The sequence below is a fragment of the Aspergillus bombycis genome (genome assembly GCF_001792695.1).
Source record: "Aspergillus bombycis strain NRRL26010 chromosome Unknown contig00009, whole genome shotgun sequence".
Classification (NCBI taxonomy): Eukaryota; Fungi; Ascomycota; class Eurotiomycetes; order Eurotiales; family Aspergillaceae; genus Aspergillus; species Aspergillus bombycis.
In genome coordinates, this window is record NW_019170011.1 from 103,585 (window position 1) to 122,350 (window position 18,766).

Below are 18,766 nucleotides of genomic sequence, written 5' to 3' on the forward strand. Positions count from 1 at the left end.
GGTGTGGATGGTCTGCTAGCGCCTGAGGCACCCATGCAGGACAGAAATTGAGACCCCGAGACGGCGGCCGACTTCCGCTCTCGGTGGATCTCGGCTACGAAACCCCGCATCTCGGCTGGTCCGTTTGCAGCCCTAACCAGCCCGGATCTTCTATATCCTTTCCCAACACGTAGAAAAGTCAAAGTCGTCATCCGTGTGGATTCTGGCGCGAGACATTGTCAGCCGAGAAAGGAGTAGCTAGATATGTGCCGGTGGTAAAGCTAGGAAACCATTAATAACAGTTTCGTAACATGTAAACATAATAGTTACCCAAAGAGTACAACTCGAGAATTTCATGACGTTATTCTGTTGACTAACATGAACACCCAAAGTTAGAGTGGCTTGTGGGTCTAGACCCTGCAGGAGGGTTACAGTATTATTTATGTATTAAATAGCACAGCGTATATTAATCTCCTATCTATGTACTATAAGGGCACCAGCGTCCACTGAATCCCTGCATATATATATTCATCGTCCAATTGGACGAAAAAAGGTCAAAAACTGCCCTCGGGAAACCATTTCTCGTGGATAAATACTTCCCCTTTATAATTAACATGTGGCTGAGAGCCATTATTTGCCACCGGTTCAACAGTGGTCTGTTTCCGCGCTGTCTTTCCCCTTTCTGAGCGTCAACACAGTAGGAACTGCCACCAGAAGGCTACCAATGCAAAGCCCCCAGTTCATAGCAAACTCGGACATGGCATTAAGCTTGTTCGCATTGATTCGCCAGGCCATGGCTCCCCCCGCAGGCTTAAGAGCAGAGTAGGTACCAACAATCACGGCATTGACGACAGGATTCTGGGACTGCGCCCCGATAATCCAGTAGCAATATGACTGCCAGAACGAGTCATAGGCGCCGTAGAAGAAGTACAAGAACATCGGGCCGAGATACTGGCTCCCCGCCTTGTAGTCAATGTCCTGCTTGAAACCAAGCCGCATGCGCTGGTCATTCCAGAGCTGGAACTTGTAGCCTCCTCCCCAGATCGCCATGCCTGTGACAAATAACACAGCCCAGCCAATGCATGCGCGGGATCGGCGGTTGATCCCTTTAAGATCTAAGACAGAACCCATCAGAAGCCCTCCCACCATCTGAGCGATCCAGTACAATGCGCCATTGAGCGAGCGTGTGCGCAGGTTGAAGGTCATGCCGTTGACGGTATTCTGCTGGTAGGAATAGAACACGTTGGCATTGTAGAACATGGGATACAGGCACATGACCCTCCAGTCGAAAACAATCTTGACGGTCTCCGTAGCCGTGCGCTTGAGGTTTGCCCAATTGAGGGTCTTGGAGTCCTGGGAGATCCTACTGCCGTGATATTTGCGAGACAGTGACTCCGTCGAGCACACAAACACCGACAGAGCCCACCCAAACAGCATCACCACGATATAGGCGATATAGGTGGAGTCGGTCACAGTGCCAGATTTGGAGTGGTAGTTCAGGCCGAAACTGGCAAGAGAGCCTATAGCTCCTCCGAGGTTGAAAATCACCCAAAAGAGCGCGATAGCTCGCCCACGGGTGTTGTCGTTGGTATAGGTAACCATGATCGTACCTTGGGCCACCCAAAAGAAAGCGGCACCGAGGCCGAGAATCGCGCCGGCGGCGATCACGAATGCACCGTTTGACGTTCTGTTGAAGTTTAATAACGACCCTGCGTAGAGCGCATAGGTCCACCCTCCGATCAGGAGAGATAATCGAGGACCGAGGTATTTGTAGAATGCGCCCACGAGAACCAGGGCCGCGCCAGCGGTGCATGCATGCGTCGCGACATTCGAATTCGCAGCGACAGTGCCGTCTACCTGGCCAGAGCCTCCCATTCCTGTGAGAGCATTGTACATACCCGGGTTGCAGAAAGAAATAAACGAAATCAAAGACACTTGAAACCACGGATCATGGTATATTCTTGACCAGATATTTTTGGCTGGCCTTGGGGGTATAAAGTCATCATCACGAGAGGAGGAGGCTACGTCCGGTTCAGCGGACTTTACTTCAGACATTGTGCCGGCAGATCAGGAGCCACTGTAAAGAATTCCAGTCGGGGGGAAGAAGGCATGCGTGTATAAATACCCAGAGGTGCAGCAAAAACTCTGGTTTCCCATTGCGCCAGGCGAAAACCAGACAAGGTAGGGATGATAAATTAACCCAGAACAGAACAGGATTAGCGGTTGGTGAAGTTACATTTGCTAAAGAGACCTAAGTCCTGAATGCCGAACAAGAGTGCAAGACTAAATTAGACTACTGCAGGCTACGGAGTAGGCGAACGTGCCACTTTGGCACGCGGTGCAGTTCGGATAGATATTGGCGGATATCGGCCACCGACTTCCACTCACGCCATCTATCGCCAATTGCTAGTATATGACAACCCTTGCTGAAGCGCATTTACTTCCTTCCAAAAATAACAATACACCAGGCACATGTCAATTTCTAGCGGCATCGCGTGCAGTCGCTAACCCTCAGCCCATGGCGCCATCGAAATATGTTGAACGTCTGGACCTCCTGCAGACAGAAGCCCTAACCTCAACTGCGGACAAGATCGATCTTCTTGACACGCTGGACCTTTGTGAAGAGTTCAACAAAGAGGAGAGTCGGGTAGGGAGTGCTGTCGCGTGCTGTCTACCCGATATTGCATCATTGATTGATGATTTGGCTCCGCGACTCGGAGCTGGAGGCAGGCTCATCTATGTCGGAGCCGGCAATAGCGGCCGAGTCGGGTTCATGGACTGCAGTGAACTGCCAGTGACCTTTTCAGTCGACCCCCGGCAATTTCTTACCATTGTTGCAGGTGGTACTGAGGCCATAATTCATGCCCAAGAAGGTGCTGAGGATGTGGAGAGTGACGGGGCTCTGAGAATGGAAGCCCTCCAACTCAATGAGAAGGACACAGTGATTGGCATCTCCGCGTCGGGACGAACCCCATTTGTTCTAGGAGCACTTCAAGTAGCTCTCAAACATGATGCCCTCACGGCGGGAATTACGAACACGCATCCGTCCAGAATTGGCAAGCTCGGGGTCAAACACCTCATATGTCCTTTGGTTGGTCCTGAATTTCTCACGGGCAGCACTAGACTCAAGGCAGGCAGCGCTGCTAAGCAGATCCTCAATATGATTAGCACCTGCTCTATGGTAAAACTCGGAAAAACATATAAGGGTCTCATGATTGATGTTCGGGTGAATAACTGGAAGCTGAAGGCACGTGGGAGAAGAATTGTGCGTCAGGTCTGCAATGGAGCCCCGATGCATATCATAGAGGGAAACGGACTACCATCGACACTGGCGGTTGACATCCCTGAAACAGCTGAAGGCGATGCGGTCATTGACCATCTCATCTCGGAGTGTCATGGCAGTGTCAAGCTAGCCTGCGCCGTGGCTATCTCTGGATATCCTCCAGATGTTTCCAGGCGGATGCTTCATGCTGCTGGCGATAGCTTTCACATTTTTGTTGAAGGAATCAGAAGGGTTCCGCCAAAGCCCATGTCCCTTCAGAGTGAGTCCGATTACTGCCTTTGCGTGGACGGTGGTGGAACAAACTGCACTGTTTCGATTGCAACACAGTCAACGGTTGTCGGTCAAGGGGTGGCTGGTCCCTGTAATTTCAATTCGGTTCCTTTAGAGGAGCTTATGGATCAAATAAAGTTGGCCACAGACCGGGCATCCTCGGTGGCCCTTGCGAGGCAGGGATTTGGCCATCCCAATATACTAAGATTCTCAAAGGTCTGGGTAGGATTAGCTGGGCTGTACCACGCGGACCAGATTGCAACATTGACCCATCGTCTGGAGGACCTTTTTGGTGTTTCTATAGATCAAGGAACACTGCGCCTGACCAGTGATGGTATACTTCTTGGCTCTTGTATTGCAATGGATGACTCGGTCGAATGTGCAATTTCCGTGATCGCCGGAACAGGATCTGTAGCAACTGCCTTCAAAAAGGGGCCTTCGAACGAGATTGTCCAAGTCGGTCGGACAGGAGGCTGGGGGTATCTAATTGGGGACCAAGGGAGCGCTTTTGATATTGGAAAGAGAGCACTGCAGCTTGTTTTGTCTAGTGTGGAGCAAAAGCAGTTTCAAGCTACTCACGAGCTCTCGGAGTTCGAGAGGGCGATCCTGGCAGAACTCAACTCTAACGAAGCAGGCGTCCTTAAAGACATATACCACTCGAATTCGGGGCCTAAAGAGAAGATAGGTGACTTGGCGAAGGTTGTCACAAAGTTAGGCTTCAGAGCACGGGATCCCAATCCTCAAGCGTTAGGGGTTCTAATGTCTTCAGCCGGTACTTTGGTTCAGCAAGTCAAACCGCTGGCCGAGATCTGTGATCCCCATAAATGTGCCCTCATTCTGTCGGGTGCATTGATGAACCTCCCGGCGTATCAGGGCCTAATCCTACGAGAATGGGATAAACAACAGCAGCTACCGTTTAAGAAGGTTCTAGTGATTAATGATGCATCAGGCTATGCTGCTCAGTTTCTAGCTAGACAAAATATGACAACAGAGTAGCCATGTCTATTCAGCCTATACCTCTTTCCACTTGTAGCTCTGCGGTGACAGCCAGGATTATGATTGTAAAAGCTATCATATAAACAGGCCATTTATTCATCACAGTAGACAGATCATCCATAGTGATGAAAGAAAAAAGTGATTCATGCGTTTTGGTGTGCAAGACGTCCGGTTTCAGTTGCTATTGCATTCGGTTAATTCCGAACCCTCGTTTCCAACATACAACCGAGGTCTGATAATTTAAATGCATTCCTGTTACTTTCCCTTCTGGCAGTATCCTGGCATGACGATATCACAAAAACACACGAGGCTACCTACTTCAAACGCGCGAGGATGTACTTCTTTATGCCTCTGTATCGCGGGCTTGTGTGGTATCTAAGGATATGGCCAAGGCAATAGAGGTGATAATATATCTATCAGGTCCTCAAGCGTGTATGCTCAACTTACTCTTGTCTAGAACAGCACCTGCGCAGATTACCATTCTGGAAGTGATATGCTCTTTAGCCCAAGCGTCTTCATCTCTCCAACAACCATCCTAGGCATGTGGCAATGACTACATCCGGATCTGTGTGCACAGGCAAACGATTGAAGATTTATAGTTAGCCAAGACAGCTGCTTGAGTAAGTCTCTGTAACACGGCTCTGCGTAGACTATTGAAGATCCCCCAATGCTTTTCCACAGCCGTCGACTATCTTCTGCGACTGTCTTGTTGCCTGATATCGAGAATAGAGGCTCGAATATCTTTTCTAGTATATAAAATTCAGCGCGCCCTTTACCGGTAAATTCTTAAATTCCATCGCGTCAGCAGCTACTACCGGCGGGCATTCCACACTCCCAATTTCGAATTTAGCTATCCCAGGTACTTCCCCGGGGTATCTATTGACCAGATATAGATATCCTTCCGCTATATTCTGTCCCATGAATGCAAAATAGCCTTTATAGGTTACGATCCATTGATTGTCGAATGCAGTCGCGATAATAGGTTTGTGCTGCGCTATATCCCCCTTCTCAAGATCGACAACTTCGGTTATACTCTGAAATGTAATCCTTGTCCCAGCCTTTTAGAGTGTACGCTTAACCACGTTTCGACATTATCATAAAGTTGAGTGTTGTTCCAACAAGGAGCGCTGATAGGAGTTCGAGCTTCCAGTTTGAAGGAGCAAAGGTAGGGTGCTGACCCACGAAATCATCAACCCTTGATATAATCGGCTGCCACTTGTTGTTACGTAGCAGAGGAAACGGTATGTTCACAGCTGCTCTATCAAGTTTTCACTGCTTCCCCCTTTCGGGGCAGTTACCACGGGTCTCGTCCTCGCACCGTCACAAACAGCGTCCGAGCCCTTTACCATTATGATTAGTTGGTGCACCTCACCCCGGTCCTTTAGGGCAAGGTGTCGCTTATTTAACAGTACCTCCAGCTCAGGTATTCCTCACCTGGGACTTTATGTAACGAATCGATCGGTTCGGTATGTATATATTCTCTTAATGTAAAATAATAGTCAAACGCAGCACGCGTACCGAATCGCATTAAATCGGGGATAACAGTTGTCCTATTGTTAATTATGAACGATTGCCACAACATATTTGACATCCTCTTTGATTCCTTCCCTTTCTAACAGTGTCGGGTATTGATATCGCCAGTATCGGAGGATCAAGGCTCTCGGCCAAAGCGATTTAGAGTAGGACAAGCGCTCTCAAATAAGACGTTTGGTTCGATAGTCTGTACATAAAACAAATGGATAAAATTGAAGATAAAGACTGTAACCCTCCTTATCTGTCTCTAGAGAGCAAGGCGTATTGTATTAGATAGGTTCTAGCAAGAGAGGAGGTGGGGTCTGTAGCTTTTAAGAATAGCCGTTCTGTAGTGAGAGCTCGGCTGCCTTTCTTTTCTGTACTACTGTGAATCAGGGAGTGAATGTCATTACAGAGGTTAATCGTTCAAAGATATCACTGAGAGTATTCATAGTCTTCACCCAGGGAGCCGGGGACATGACCTGGTTCATGTCTTTCACCCTCCGCAAGGCTGCAATTAGGGCTAGGCGAGGCATCCCCAAATCGTACTATACGATACGAGTATACCACGCAATAGACTAAACCTGTAAACTTCCCTTGAATACGCACACGACCTTCCAGAATACGCTCAATCCACAGCGCACTACCCACCCAGCCATCTAATCCCAAAGAAGACAATCAGGCCACCGCAAGCCCACCACAAACTCCCATGCCAAAACAGGAGTAATCAAGCACCTCCCGATTGCCCCAAACCGCAACCCCAACCCCAACCCCCACCCCCAAACAGCACAAAGGAAAAGCCAGAAAAGAAAGAAAGAAAGAAAAAACAAACAACACACGTGTGCCTCAGGGGCCCCACACTCCAAAACCAACGCAATCCCGAGCGCTCGGAGGCAAAGCAAGTACCGAACCTCAAACGAACAGGCTAAGTGGGCCCCCGAACCCGAACCCAAGACGCGGTAGCGAACCGAACAACCAGGGCAACTCTAACAGCTTTTCACTCGCCCAGTATCGATCGGTTGACCCAAGATTTCAGCTCACCGTGCATGAGCCAGGAAAATCTCTGGTACCGATCTCCATCTCAATCTCAATCGCAAGGACTTGCACACCGATCAGATCCGTGTCCCCTCCCGACTCGTGCGAGAGGAGATCTTCAGGACTTCCGGGCTTCCCGCAACGCGGCTCAGATTCGCTTCCGGTATGGCTTTTTTTCTTGGGGGGCGTATTGTCCCGTGCATTGTTGCTAGGAGAATGAAAATTTTCTTTTTTGTCTCGGGGTTTGATAAAGCTTGACTCGGTGGAGAAGAGGGATCTGAAACGAGGGTGTTTGTTAGCCTACTTTGTTTTTTTTTTTTTTTTTTTTTTTGGGGATTATTGTCTTTCTCTCTTCCTTCCTTCTTTCAGCCTCATTGAGATGTTGGCCTGTTTGCCCGTGTGTGTAGTTTTCCATTTGAGTCTTTTTTTAGTATCAATCTTGCGTTTTCTTTGTTCGAGATCATGCAGGGCACACGGCACCCTGCGTGCCTATCTCTTTTCTTAGAAACCCATTGATTGCATAGATTAAGGTAGACTACATGCATACAAGGAGTATAGTACTAGTACTTACTGCGCAGTATGCAGGCAGGAAAGCTTAAGCCAATACGACATGAACTACACACTCACACAAATCCCATTATTCAGCGGAGATGCAAGTGAACTGATTTCAGCCTGGGATCTGCATCTGATTAAATTTCAGGATCAAGGCTACGTCAACCCTTCCCGGTTCTTAATATCCAGGGACGATAAAGAAAGGAGGCGAGAAAAAAAGAATAAAAAATAAATCGTTGCGTATCCGGATAGACTTACCTTGGTAGACTAGGGCAAATCCCAACAACCTTACACCCGAACGCTCGCTCCCCAAACGGAAACCCCATCGCGAACTCGCTGACAGTGCCGATCATGGAATCCAGATCGAAGAGTCCCGCACGGACGAAACGAGCCCTAGGCCCAACTGAGAGATGAAGGCCGGCAGAGCCGCTCGGTTCGGGTAGGTCCAGGAGAGACAACCCCCGACTGCGCGAGTCACGACAGCGTGGAATACGAAGACCGTGGTGGCAAAAGTCACGGGGCTGAGATAGTGGTCAACTGGGATTCTTCCCGCTGTTGAAACCCTGGACACGAGGTACAGTGGGGGAGAAAGTCGCTCGGGTTGGTGATTGATAATGGATACGGCGTAGATGACGACAGAGGGCTGAAGGATCATGGAGAAATGTCCACTTTCAATCTCCCCAGCCGTCCGATTGATTCATGCCAATGTAACGTGACCGTCTCTGTATCTTCAATGGGATGGGGGTTCGCTTACAAAAGGGAGCTGAATGTGGGTCGTTCGGCTCGGGATTCAATTTGATATCATTTATTTGACTTTTGAGAACGGGAGCAGAAGTCAACTTCTTGTATATTTTTTGCATCCAATTGGGTATTGAGTATAACCGGCCCGGTTCGGCCCACTCCAGGAGGTACCGTCAACGAACTGAGTCTTCGGCATTATGATACAGGAAATGAAAGGTCTTCAAGAACAAGGTGGATGCGGTCCATATCGACCGGAGAATAAGGTTCAAAAATCAAAGCCAAGAAAGCCGCCGCCGTAGAATGAGGAGAGGAAAGCAGAAACCCCAACGCCTTGAACGCTCAACAGGAACCGCTGGACAAATCCGTGTAAAATGAGGGAAACCAAAATAGTAACAGGAAAAGTAAGGATAGGTATCAAAATGAACAAATTCGTCCAAAGGAGGGTCAAATTAGGACAGGGAGAAGCAAGGATCGAAAGAGAGAGAGAACAGGCAAACTGTAGCCAGGCGTGTCATTGCAACTTGCTGGAATTAAGCATTAAGACTTTTGATGGTGGACTTCCGCTTGGATCCGAACATAAACCCCATGAAGCTCTTTTTTCCAGCCGGGTCGAAAGATTCGACGGTCGACTGCCGGATGCGTCGCAGACTTTTCTTTCGCTTAACTTTCTGCTGGAAATCGGTCTCAGCCACATCCCGGGGGTCCAAGCTGTGGACGCTCTCGACCTCAGACCGGAGACTGCTGGACGAGTAGATGCTAGAGGATGTCGAGGTTTTCTTCAGGGGCTGTCGGAGTGGCGTGGGGGTGCGACCAAAACTGGAAGTGCTATAGGTGGAGCCGGATCGCTCACGAGTGAAAGAGGGGGAGGAATAATATGGAGAAGGGCTAGCGGTACGAGATGGCGGGCAACTAGACTGCAATGGTAATCCATGCACAGATTTGGCACTCGAGTGAGTGTAAGACATAGACCTCGTCCGAGAGTCGGCATCAGCACTGGTAGGGGCTTGACGGCCGTGAAAGAACGGAAGGCTCGCGCTGCTCAGACTCTTGATCGATGGCGGACGGCGGAGAATATCCGTAGGGCGACGGGAATGCATCTCTGAGGAGGCCTTTTCAGACACAGCAGTTGCAGGGCGTGGGAATGTCATCGAGTGCATAGGAAGTGTCATCGGAGATGGCAGTTCATGCACCTCGACTGGTGAGCTGACGATGGGGCCTGATGCCACCATGGGTAGCCGCTCAAGATCACGAGTGGTCAGCAGCATGCTGCCTCGTTTTAATGCTTCATTCTTCGCGGGAGTTTGATCCCACTTGTTCCATAGTAAGGGCTGAGAAGCCGCGGCCCGTCGATGCGAGTACAGCCCCTGAGAGCCGCTATCGTTTGAATTATCCTTGATAGTATTAGGTGTAGGGGTTGAGTCCTTAAAGGGGGAGGGGGAGTGTTCGGAGACTGGGCTGATTAGGATTAAATTAGGTTTTGCAATGGGTTCAACGATCTTGACCTGCTCCGCTACGAGCAGGCCCGAATCCTCATCATCAGAATACACCGATGCCGAGGAAATAGAGGCGAGAGATTGAGGTCTCGTCGACACAGGTGACTCCGAGGGAACATATACACTGGGAGGCAAGAAGATTGGAGATTGCAGGGGAGATGCAGCGTCAGGGGATGGCAGCTCAATGATCACGTCGTCATCATGTTCGAAAATGTACGAGTCCGCTACGAATGTCGTAGCACTGCTTCGTTTGATGGTGTCCATTGATACCGGGCGTGACGTTTTCCCGGAGGATGAATATGTAGGCAGTAACCGAGGGAAGCCGGGCCTCTCGATCTCGGACTCGTTGATGTCGGAATTTGATGGCTCATAAGCCTCCACGGGAGAGAAAGCATTGTCGTGTCCACCCATTTCAGACTCCGAGATATCCTCCTCGTCCGACTCGTACCGCCGTGGTAGATGCTGCTGGTTGATATAATCCAGACGAATAGGCCCTGCGGTGTCGTACATAGTCTCTTCCACCGACCGTTTCCGGGATGGACCAGGACTGAAAGGAGATCAAGTTGATTATAAGAAAGAATGGCAAGTAGACAAGCCGTCGTTAATGATCGGGTCCGCGATAATGAGGTAGGAAGGACGGCGACGGCAATAATGATCAATGTCACCGGATAAGAAGGACGATACACTCACGGTATCATCGACAATAACAAATGAGCGTGCGAACAAAAGCAGTAAAAAATCAACAGAGAAGGACCAGAGACGAAAGTAGGGGGAGGGTCGCAGGTGAGGAAGGACAGGGACGTCAAAGAGTGAGACGGATACAGGTGAGATATAACTACTAAGAGCAGACAATCATCCTTTTCTTTTTTCTTTTTTTCCCTTTTTTTACCCTTTTTCTCCTTCTCCTCCTGTCCCACACGGGTTGGTATGCTCTAAAAGAAGTGGATCCCCTTGTCTCTGAAGGTTTGAACAGGGAGGAGTGGAAAAATAGCCACCCTCGATGCCATGAGATCACACAACCTTCGGAACGGAGGACGGACCACGCACTCCATTGATCTCCACCGGGCGGACTATCCGTTGTATCGAGAGTGGAGAGACAGAAGGAAAAATGGTAGGAATGTTTGGTTAGTACAGTAGTCAGTACAAGGGAAAAGCCGTGCACACGTGGAATCACGTTTGGAAAGGGTTTTTTTGTCCTGGTCTTTTTATTTTTATTTTATTTCTTCTTCTTTTTTTTCCCTTCCTAATTACTTGTTCTACTAAATGATTTATTTTATTCTCTATATAATATGAACATGGATTAAAAGAAGAAAACATAGAATAAAATGAATCCATACAGTATTTTACAGTAATTCTCTAATTTTTATTTTATCTTAGTCGATTTCATTTCATTCGATTTTATTTAATTATTTTTATCATTTCCCTTACCGGTTCTCTCCTGCAAGCCGACAAGTGGACCGTTGCCTCAGGATATCACTTCAGGTTTAACCCTTGCATTTGCAGAGTTCTTGACTAACACCCGAACTAACCCTACATTGGCGACAAACGACAAAATACCAGAAATAACTGGGACGCAACACGAGAGAGAGCCGCTGGAATAAGCTCGGTTATCTCCTGCCGGCGTAGCGCGTTACAATTCAACGCCATCCGGGCACAAACGAATAATGAAGGGGAAACAGCCCGGGGGAGCTGGTGTAATTTTAGCTTTCTGTCCTGCTTTACACGACACCCTGGTTCGTACCTTGAGAAGCGGAGGTAATCTTAACCAAAAAAAAAAAGAAAAGAAAAGAAAAGGAAAAACAAGAAAAGCAAAACCAATGACGAGAGGTTCGAGTCGGGGGGAAGAATTGACGTATCAACGTGAGCTGTCGACAGGGGAGGTCAATGCAGTGACCATGGATGGACGGAGCTTCTTTTTAGGGCCACCAACTTTGGCGGCAACATCTAGATTACTTTAGTATTACTTAGTGGAGATCATGTGCGTCTTCCCCTTTCGACGGTTTAAACCGTTTTGCAAGCCAAATTTTCTCGTCTGTCCTCTTTTTGCCGATCGACGATTTGAGAGATGGTATGACTGTTCATTGGGTGCGTTGGCCAGGGGGAGGGTTCTTCGCTGCCGAAAAGATTAGTAGGGACCGTGTGGAATACGACGCCTTTCCCATGGAACGCGAAGAATTTTCCATTTAATCTATCGTCATCGGACTATGACGCTCTGAAGGGTGTTTAATATGCTTCTTCATCAAGGGTGCTAACTATTGTCGGTCCTATATCATTGACTATCGAGAGTCCTTCAGCGCAAAACGTCTGTGCTGGGAGGGTTTCGTCTCCTGTCCTAAGCCACATGGGGCAGCATTCCGTGAGAGACTAAGTCACTTAGAGTGCCTTAGATTCATGTTTGGCCGTTTGTTATTGATAGAGAACGGAAATGTGAATCAAGTGAGGCCGCCCCACTAAAAAGAAGTGGGGAAATGTTGCAGCAAATAAAAGAGAGAAAAAGGAAAGAGAAAGAAAGAAAGAAAGAAAAAGCAGGCAACTTGGCCACAAAAGGGTTGAAACCCATTCGATTGCTCGGATCGAAGCCAAAAAGAACAAGAAATGGAATTTTCTCAAACAATAGTGAACAACCTTCGCCATGACCACCCTCCGATCATCCCCAATTATCATGTATCAAAAAGTCAAAGGACTCCTCCTGAATGGGGACCGGAACCAGAGAAAATCACCTCCAAGGACCACCCACTCAGGGAAAGCTGCCAAGATCTCCGTTGCTGCACCACGGTGGAGCATCTCTTAACTCAAACACACCATTTCGAGCATTAACCCCAAAGGAAGCACACTAGTTTGCTCTTCCCGCCTTGGAGTTCATTCGCCTCAACAATCCATGGAAATTTTTAGTCAGGTAATACAACCAAGGCCGGTTTTTTTTCCCCCCTCATGGTGGACGAGGGACGAAAAGAGAGCGAGAAAATTCTCCGATTTGCCCAACAAATAGGAGATTTTTCTTATCGGCGCCCACAGCAATAGACTCGAACCTCCCTACTGTTTGACTCGAACCCTTGCAGTCCTTTGTGTCGGTCTGTAACAAGAGGGAGAATTCCCCCACAACCTGCTCTTCGGATATAGCATCCGAAGAGAACCGAGCTCAATGGTTCGTGGAGTTTAAAAAAGGAATCAATATTCCTATATATATCACCATGATACATCGTGGGTGGTTGACAGCTTCACCGACTTTCGAAACTCTCTACAACATCTTGGAGGTTGACATGCAATAATTAGGGCACGGAGGCGAAATTACCCGATTCGGCCGACTAAGACAATAGGAGGCTGGCCACCATGATCGTCGTCACCAATGCATAACCAATCCTCTGATCTTCATAAAATTAGACAAGCATAACCCACGGGACAACAATCAGTAAACAAATAAATAAATAAATAACTAAATAAAGGGAAATCAAAGCAAGTGCGGCAGGTTCAACCGCCCCCCGTTGAGCTGCAGGAACACGATTATGTTGCAAGGTGAAACAATCCCGAAAGCGCATGGACCAAGGCATACACCACGGTTTCGTTTCTTTCTTTCTTTCTTTTTCGCGCTCTTATCGGTTGAAAAGGAGATATTTCGGAGGCATACGAACTTTATGCCCGGATGGAGGAACAGCTATCGGGTTGAGATCGCAGTAGACATACATGTGGCTGGAAGATTGAGCGACATACATGATGCGCGCGCGCTCTTTCTCTGAACCCTGTACGGAGGGGACGCTGCAAGTATGACTGCATGGTTACACGTATGTAGGTGTGTAGGACCACGTACGTGCCGTCCAGCATCGAATCGACTTTCGCCTGAGTCGTACAGCCATGCTTCTCCCTTGCGTTGGGGTTTTCTCGAGTCGCTCAAGTCCAGCCCGCCAGATGGCCAAACCCTACAGCAAGTACAACCTGATGCAGCAACGATCGCCCGCAAACCTGCCTAACCATCAAGAAAATGCCTAAGCAAGATGTAGTTTAGACTTTCCCAGATCGCTTAAACCAGTAGATAGTGACGATGATACACGTATCATCTGCATGGCGATATCGTGGCGTCTGATCATTGTCCCCAGCCATCACCAACCTGCCAGCTTCCCCAGACGCTCAGATGGACGCGAAACTTAGATGCAGGGTGATGGGCAATACAACTACCAGGCCAGGTAGGACACGAAAGGACCAGAAAGAGAGCCCAACATGGGTAGGTACAAAGATACCGTCTTTTCCGGCACCAGGATGAGAGATAAAACTCATCGGCAAACTTTCTTTCCCCTCCACGGCTTACGATTTTCCTTCCCAACCCCACTTCTCGTCAGGCCTTGCAATATCCTTGCGAAAAGCCTCAACTGCTGTTGACTAAATGGCAACTCTCTTGTTCAACGTCAGCCTCCCCACTATCCTTACCCTTCGTTGACTAGTAACAGCCTTGGAACTCAACACTGCTACCGTTCGGACTTGGCTGGAGAAGACACGTCGTCGTAGGGATTCATCAGGTGTCCATCTACCAATAACCATACGGCCGAGAGATTAGCGTGGTAATGGAGCATCACGACTGCAACCTCGGGATGGCCGTGTTCATGTTGAGCTCTTATTTCACAAAGTAGGCTTACAGTTACATAGTGATCATCACAAGTCATTTGCATACCCTGTACTATAGCCACACGCTACTAACGAGGTAATCAAATGGCACAAGGCCAGAGACAACCCAGTAAAAACCGTAATAATCGCCACATCTCACCCTACAATCTGCATACATAACTGACCGCAACATAGTAAACGCTAATGTGATAAGCCCTGTACCCCAGTTGATAACCGAACCGCATTATTGGTAATGCAACTGTACAGACTCCTAGATATGCAGGACTAGACGAAAGCCAAGTTCAGAGTCAGGCACAAGGCACCGAAGGTGGCGGCATGGCAGGCACCCAAGGGCACAAATCCCGAGGGGCGCCACGGGATCTTCCACCGTTTATTTCGTTCATGATTAGTAGATAGGAATCGAGAATGGAGAAAGAGCAAGCCAGAGAATGCATCTATGGTACGATGGTGCAGAATAGTGACAGGGGGGGATAAAAGCCGAGTCAATGCCGAGATTACCCTAGACAGGGAGCGGGAAAACGCGCGCCCTTCATACTAAACAGCGACGAGGGAGGGAATTCTTTGTAGGCATTGTTCGCGGTCCCTAGATTTCTGTTAAGGATAGGGATCGCAGGGTATAGAATGCAGGCATGGATGAGGGAAGAAAGATTCCTTTGCTCCGGTTCCATTGCCTTGTGAGATGTGATGTGATATGATATGTAGAGCCAAGAGCCAGGAAATTATCCTGACAGCGATGATCTTGCCAAATTCAGCATAATCCGAGGAGATCATCTTCTCGTGAGGATTCGTCCCGTCTTCTTTTCTTCATCGAGCTACGACGGCACTGGCACTGCCTTAACCCCAGACAGCCATGGAAGATAAACTCCGACGAGGCAACTACTCAGTAATTTGCCTTGTTTTTGGCTGACCGACTTTCGACCAAGGTCACTCTGCGATTAATAATAGAAAAATTTCCCAGGCTATACTGCTAGCAGCAGCACTAAAACGGTGACTTGTCCGAATAGGAAATGGACGGACTTGGATTCATGGAAAGCCATATGATCTGATCTTCCTCCCGGTGGGAACATAATAACGGTGTTTACCCGGACAATAGGAATCGCACCATTGGGGGAGGGGGCAACTGTCATATCCACCGTCGTTTCCTTAGTGCACTCGCGGTGCATAGCACTGACAGTCTTCTCCGAACGAGTCGGAGCGACTCCAGATGGGTCCTGAGGGCCTCACGTGATGGCCCCTTAAGACGACGCCCTTGACCGCTCCGGGACACGCAACCCGTTCGTTCCCTCTCTTACAGTTAGTTATACATCACCACTTAGTTGTCTTGACGGGTCTCGCTATATCCCTTGAGAGTCTCCATATGTAACTTCGTCGACCCTCCCCAGTACTCGGGTCAGCCTGCACGCGTCCCGTTGAGGACAAGAGCAACCGTCTCAGAGGATTAGTATTGTGCAGCGATCAGCAGGGCATTATATCCGTGATTATCCTTCCACTCTGGGCCCACTGCGTCTATAGCAAGCTGCTTCACGACGTCCAGCCAAAACTTTGTGGCGAGATGAAGCGGTGTTGTATCCTTGACAACTTTTACATTTGGATCGACACCTTACTGTGAGAAGCAGCTGTACGATCTCTGTATACCCAGGGCGAGCGGCTAGCAGAAGAGGAATGCGTCCACGGTTATCTTTCGAAACCGAATCCACACCCTTAACAGCCAGAAGGGCATAGCTTCCGAAGCTGCCGGTCATTCTGAATATTGAGGGTAACAGTCGCGGCCGAGGTTAATCTCATCTGCTCCTCACTGGGCGGTCTGTACACGCACAGTGCGCTTGGTGCACGATCAACAAATTCAGCATCACATCCGGCCTAATGCGGAAAGGGAAAAGTCGCCAAGATGTCATATCATATTCAGGTACCGGATCCACCACATGGATTTCTTGCTCGAAGTTCAAGAAACAAACATTGACTACAAGAACATCTCGGAAGGAGAGTTTCAGATGCCAATAGTGTCCAAAACTATTGGCTTCCACCATGGTCCGCTGGGATGGTTAGCCAGTATGGACGTACTCCGTGTACTCCGTATGTGGAAGACTCAAGACAGAGAGTAGTGTTCTCCGAGACTTCGGAAGCAATTTAAAAATCAATAGTCCTCCGAGGCTCTCCACTAGATATCCACCTCGAAGAAAACGGGACTTGCTATAAATAAACCTTGGGCAAATGGGAGAAAGAGCCCTAAAGTGCGAGATGTCATATATATGATCTGATCTGTATAAATCAAACCTTGGTTCTCATGGCATTGAGCTACTGGCTTATAAGCGTCTGTGTTAATTAAACACTAATCCTACGTGACTGTCGCCCTTACCTAATGTATTGAGACTGTGTTCTTGGTTTGCTCTTCGCTCGTCCGAGCTTCCAACATAGTAGCTGTGGATGGTTCTCCGTCGTGGGTGGACTCCGGGTTCTACCATTGTAGAATGAAACGGTAGCTTACTTGGTAGGTGGTAATTTCTTATCCCCTTCATCTCCGACCTTTCTGTGGAGTGTGAGAGCCCACAGGGAAAACATCAACGTCTTGCTTGTCCCCAAGAGATATCAGGTTTCGCGAGCACAAACCTCCAAGGGAAATCATGGTATCAGAAGATGCCACCCTATCAACTCTCCGGGTCACCCTATACTTCCGATAGATGCCTATGAAAAGACTGATAGATGACAAATCTCATATGATCCCTTGCATGTATGAGGCTTCGTATGATCTACGTATCAACCATAAAATATCCGGACGCATAATGAGGCCATAGCTCTCATTCCCCCTGGATAAAAAATGTCTTTTATGAACATTATCACTCTGAGCTCTCCTGTGCCAGTGATCACTGTGCTTGATATTCACCGCTATGTCTATGAAGTGTCCTCCTCACCCGCTTGGAATTAGTCCAGCGCCCTTGAAATGAGAATGGCCCGAACTACTCCGGACTCGAGCATAAACACTAAACTTCATGGCATCTCATCCAAAACCCTTGGATTCCATTATCTCTCAACAAGTAACATTTGACTCGTTTATCTCCATAGTGACTAATACTACCTTTGCTGCTGACCCATATATGCCATGCACACCGTACACTACTTCTCACTTCTTGCGTAATGGCTCTTCTACCTTTGGTTCTAGTTGTTTTGGTTAAAATCCTTCCTCCTCCCTACACCTTTCTCTCTCTCTCTCTCTTCTAGTGCGGCACTGTCAGCTTTTATAAATATACATCTATGCTAGGTGTAGATCTACAGTTGTTAAGTAGACTCACGTTCGATCCTGCATCTGCCTGTACATATCAGCAGAGTGCGACTCCGACTACTAATAAGAATGAAACGTTCCTCTCTCAAACGTGCTATGGTTTCAAAGATCAGAAGGATTTATCATTCGACCCTGTTTTGAGGGAATTAAGTGGATTTATTCACTATTTTGAATGTGTGTGCTTCGGGAGATCTTGGTTCTATTGTTAGTTTTCCCTGACCTCGTAGTTTCTATGACTCTATGTATTATGGAATATCGAATATCTGGTATAATCGTGACATGTACCAACAGTGAGAATGGTCACCTTATGGTCATAGTGTATAATTTTGTAGGGTATCGCGTATATCAATAGGTCCTTAGTACATGGACTTGCTTGAATGCATAGCCTACAGTGCGCCTCTCAACGATTCGACATGACTATAAGTGCCTAGAAATGAGAATTTCTGCATATGATTCAAAAAGTGTAAGAAATATATATACATTAGCAGTAATATCGAATATTTTTCTGTTCATCTGGTAAAAGAAAACACACATGACCATGATTACATTTAAGTTTAGCTGGCATCTATAAAACTTCACAATTGGTGTAAAAAGACATTGATGGGGGAAAAGAAAAAGAAAAAGAGACGGGTGCAACCAGCAGCACCCGGCAGAAGACGTGATAATAAGGTAGAATACAGACTGGCAACGATCGGAGCAACTTGGGCCACTTCGATGCGTTCCCAGGCAGAAGAGAACCCCTCACACATTAGCTGGAAGCTGGTATTGCACATTCATATGTAGCAAAGCGACATTGACGTGCATCATGGCCGCGAAGTGAAGGCGACCAATATCATAATGGTCATACATTAAACAGATAAAACATTGAGCACCAGATTAAACGGTTGAAAATGCAAATCGAGAAGTGTCTCGTTCTTGGTGTCTTTCGCCAGGAGTTGGCAAAAGATCCAATCAGAACTCGAACGGGACCGAAGCGAACATAACTCCTGGAACGAATTCTGCTGGCCCTCCTGT

The 18,766-nt window shown here is 48.0% G+C and overlaps 3 protein-coding genes across 3 annotated transcripts; 1 reads left to right on the forward strand and 2 right to left on the reverse strand.

Moving 5' to 3' along the window:
• Window positions 1–624: 624 nt before the first annotated feature.
• Window positions 625–2,034, reverse strand: ABOM_003526 (UNC93-like protein; the record flags this gene model as incomplete). The annotated part of the gene is made up of 1 exon (XM_022530656.1): window positions 625–2,034. The coding sequence occupies one exon, from the start codon at window positions 2,032–2,034 to the stop codon at window positions 625–627; it is 1,410 nt and encodes a 469-aa protein (XP_022393128.1).
• Window positions 2,035–2,497: 463 nt separating this feature from the next.
• Window positions 2,498–4,528, forward strand: ABOM_003527 (putative glucokinase regulator family protein; the record flags this gene model as incomplete). Its single annotated transcript, XM_022530657.1, has 1 exon — window positions 2,498–4,528. One exon carries the CDS (start codon window positions 2,498–2,500, stop codon window positions 4,526–4,528), a length of 2,031 nt encoding a protein of 676 aa, XP_022393127.1.
• Window positions 4,529–8,898: 4,370 nt separating this feature from the next.
• ABOM_003528 (uncharacterized protein) lies at window positions 8,899–10,371 on the reverse strand (the record flags this gene model as incomplete). The annotated part of the gene is made up of 1 exon (XM_022530658.1): window positions 8,899–10,371. One exon carries the CDS (start codon window positions 10,369–10,371, stop codon window positions 8,899–8,901), a length of 1,473 nt encoding a protein of 490 aa, XP_022393134.1.
• Window positions 10,372–18,766: the final 8,395 nt, after the last annotated feature.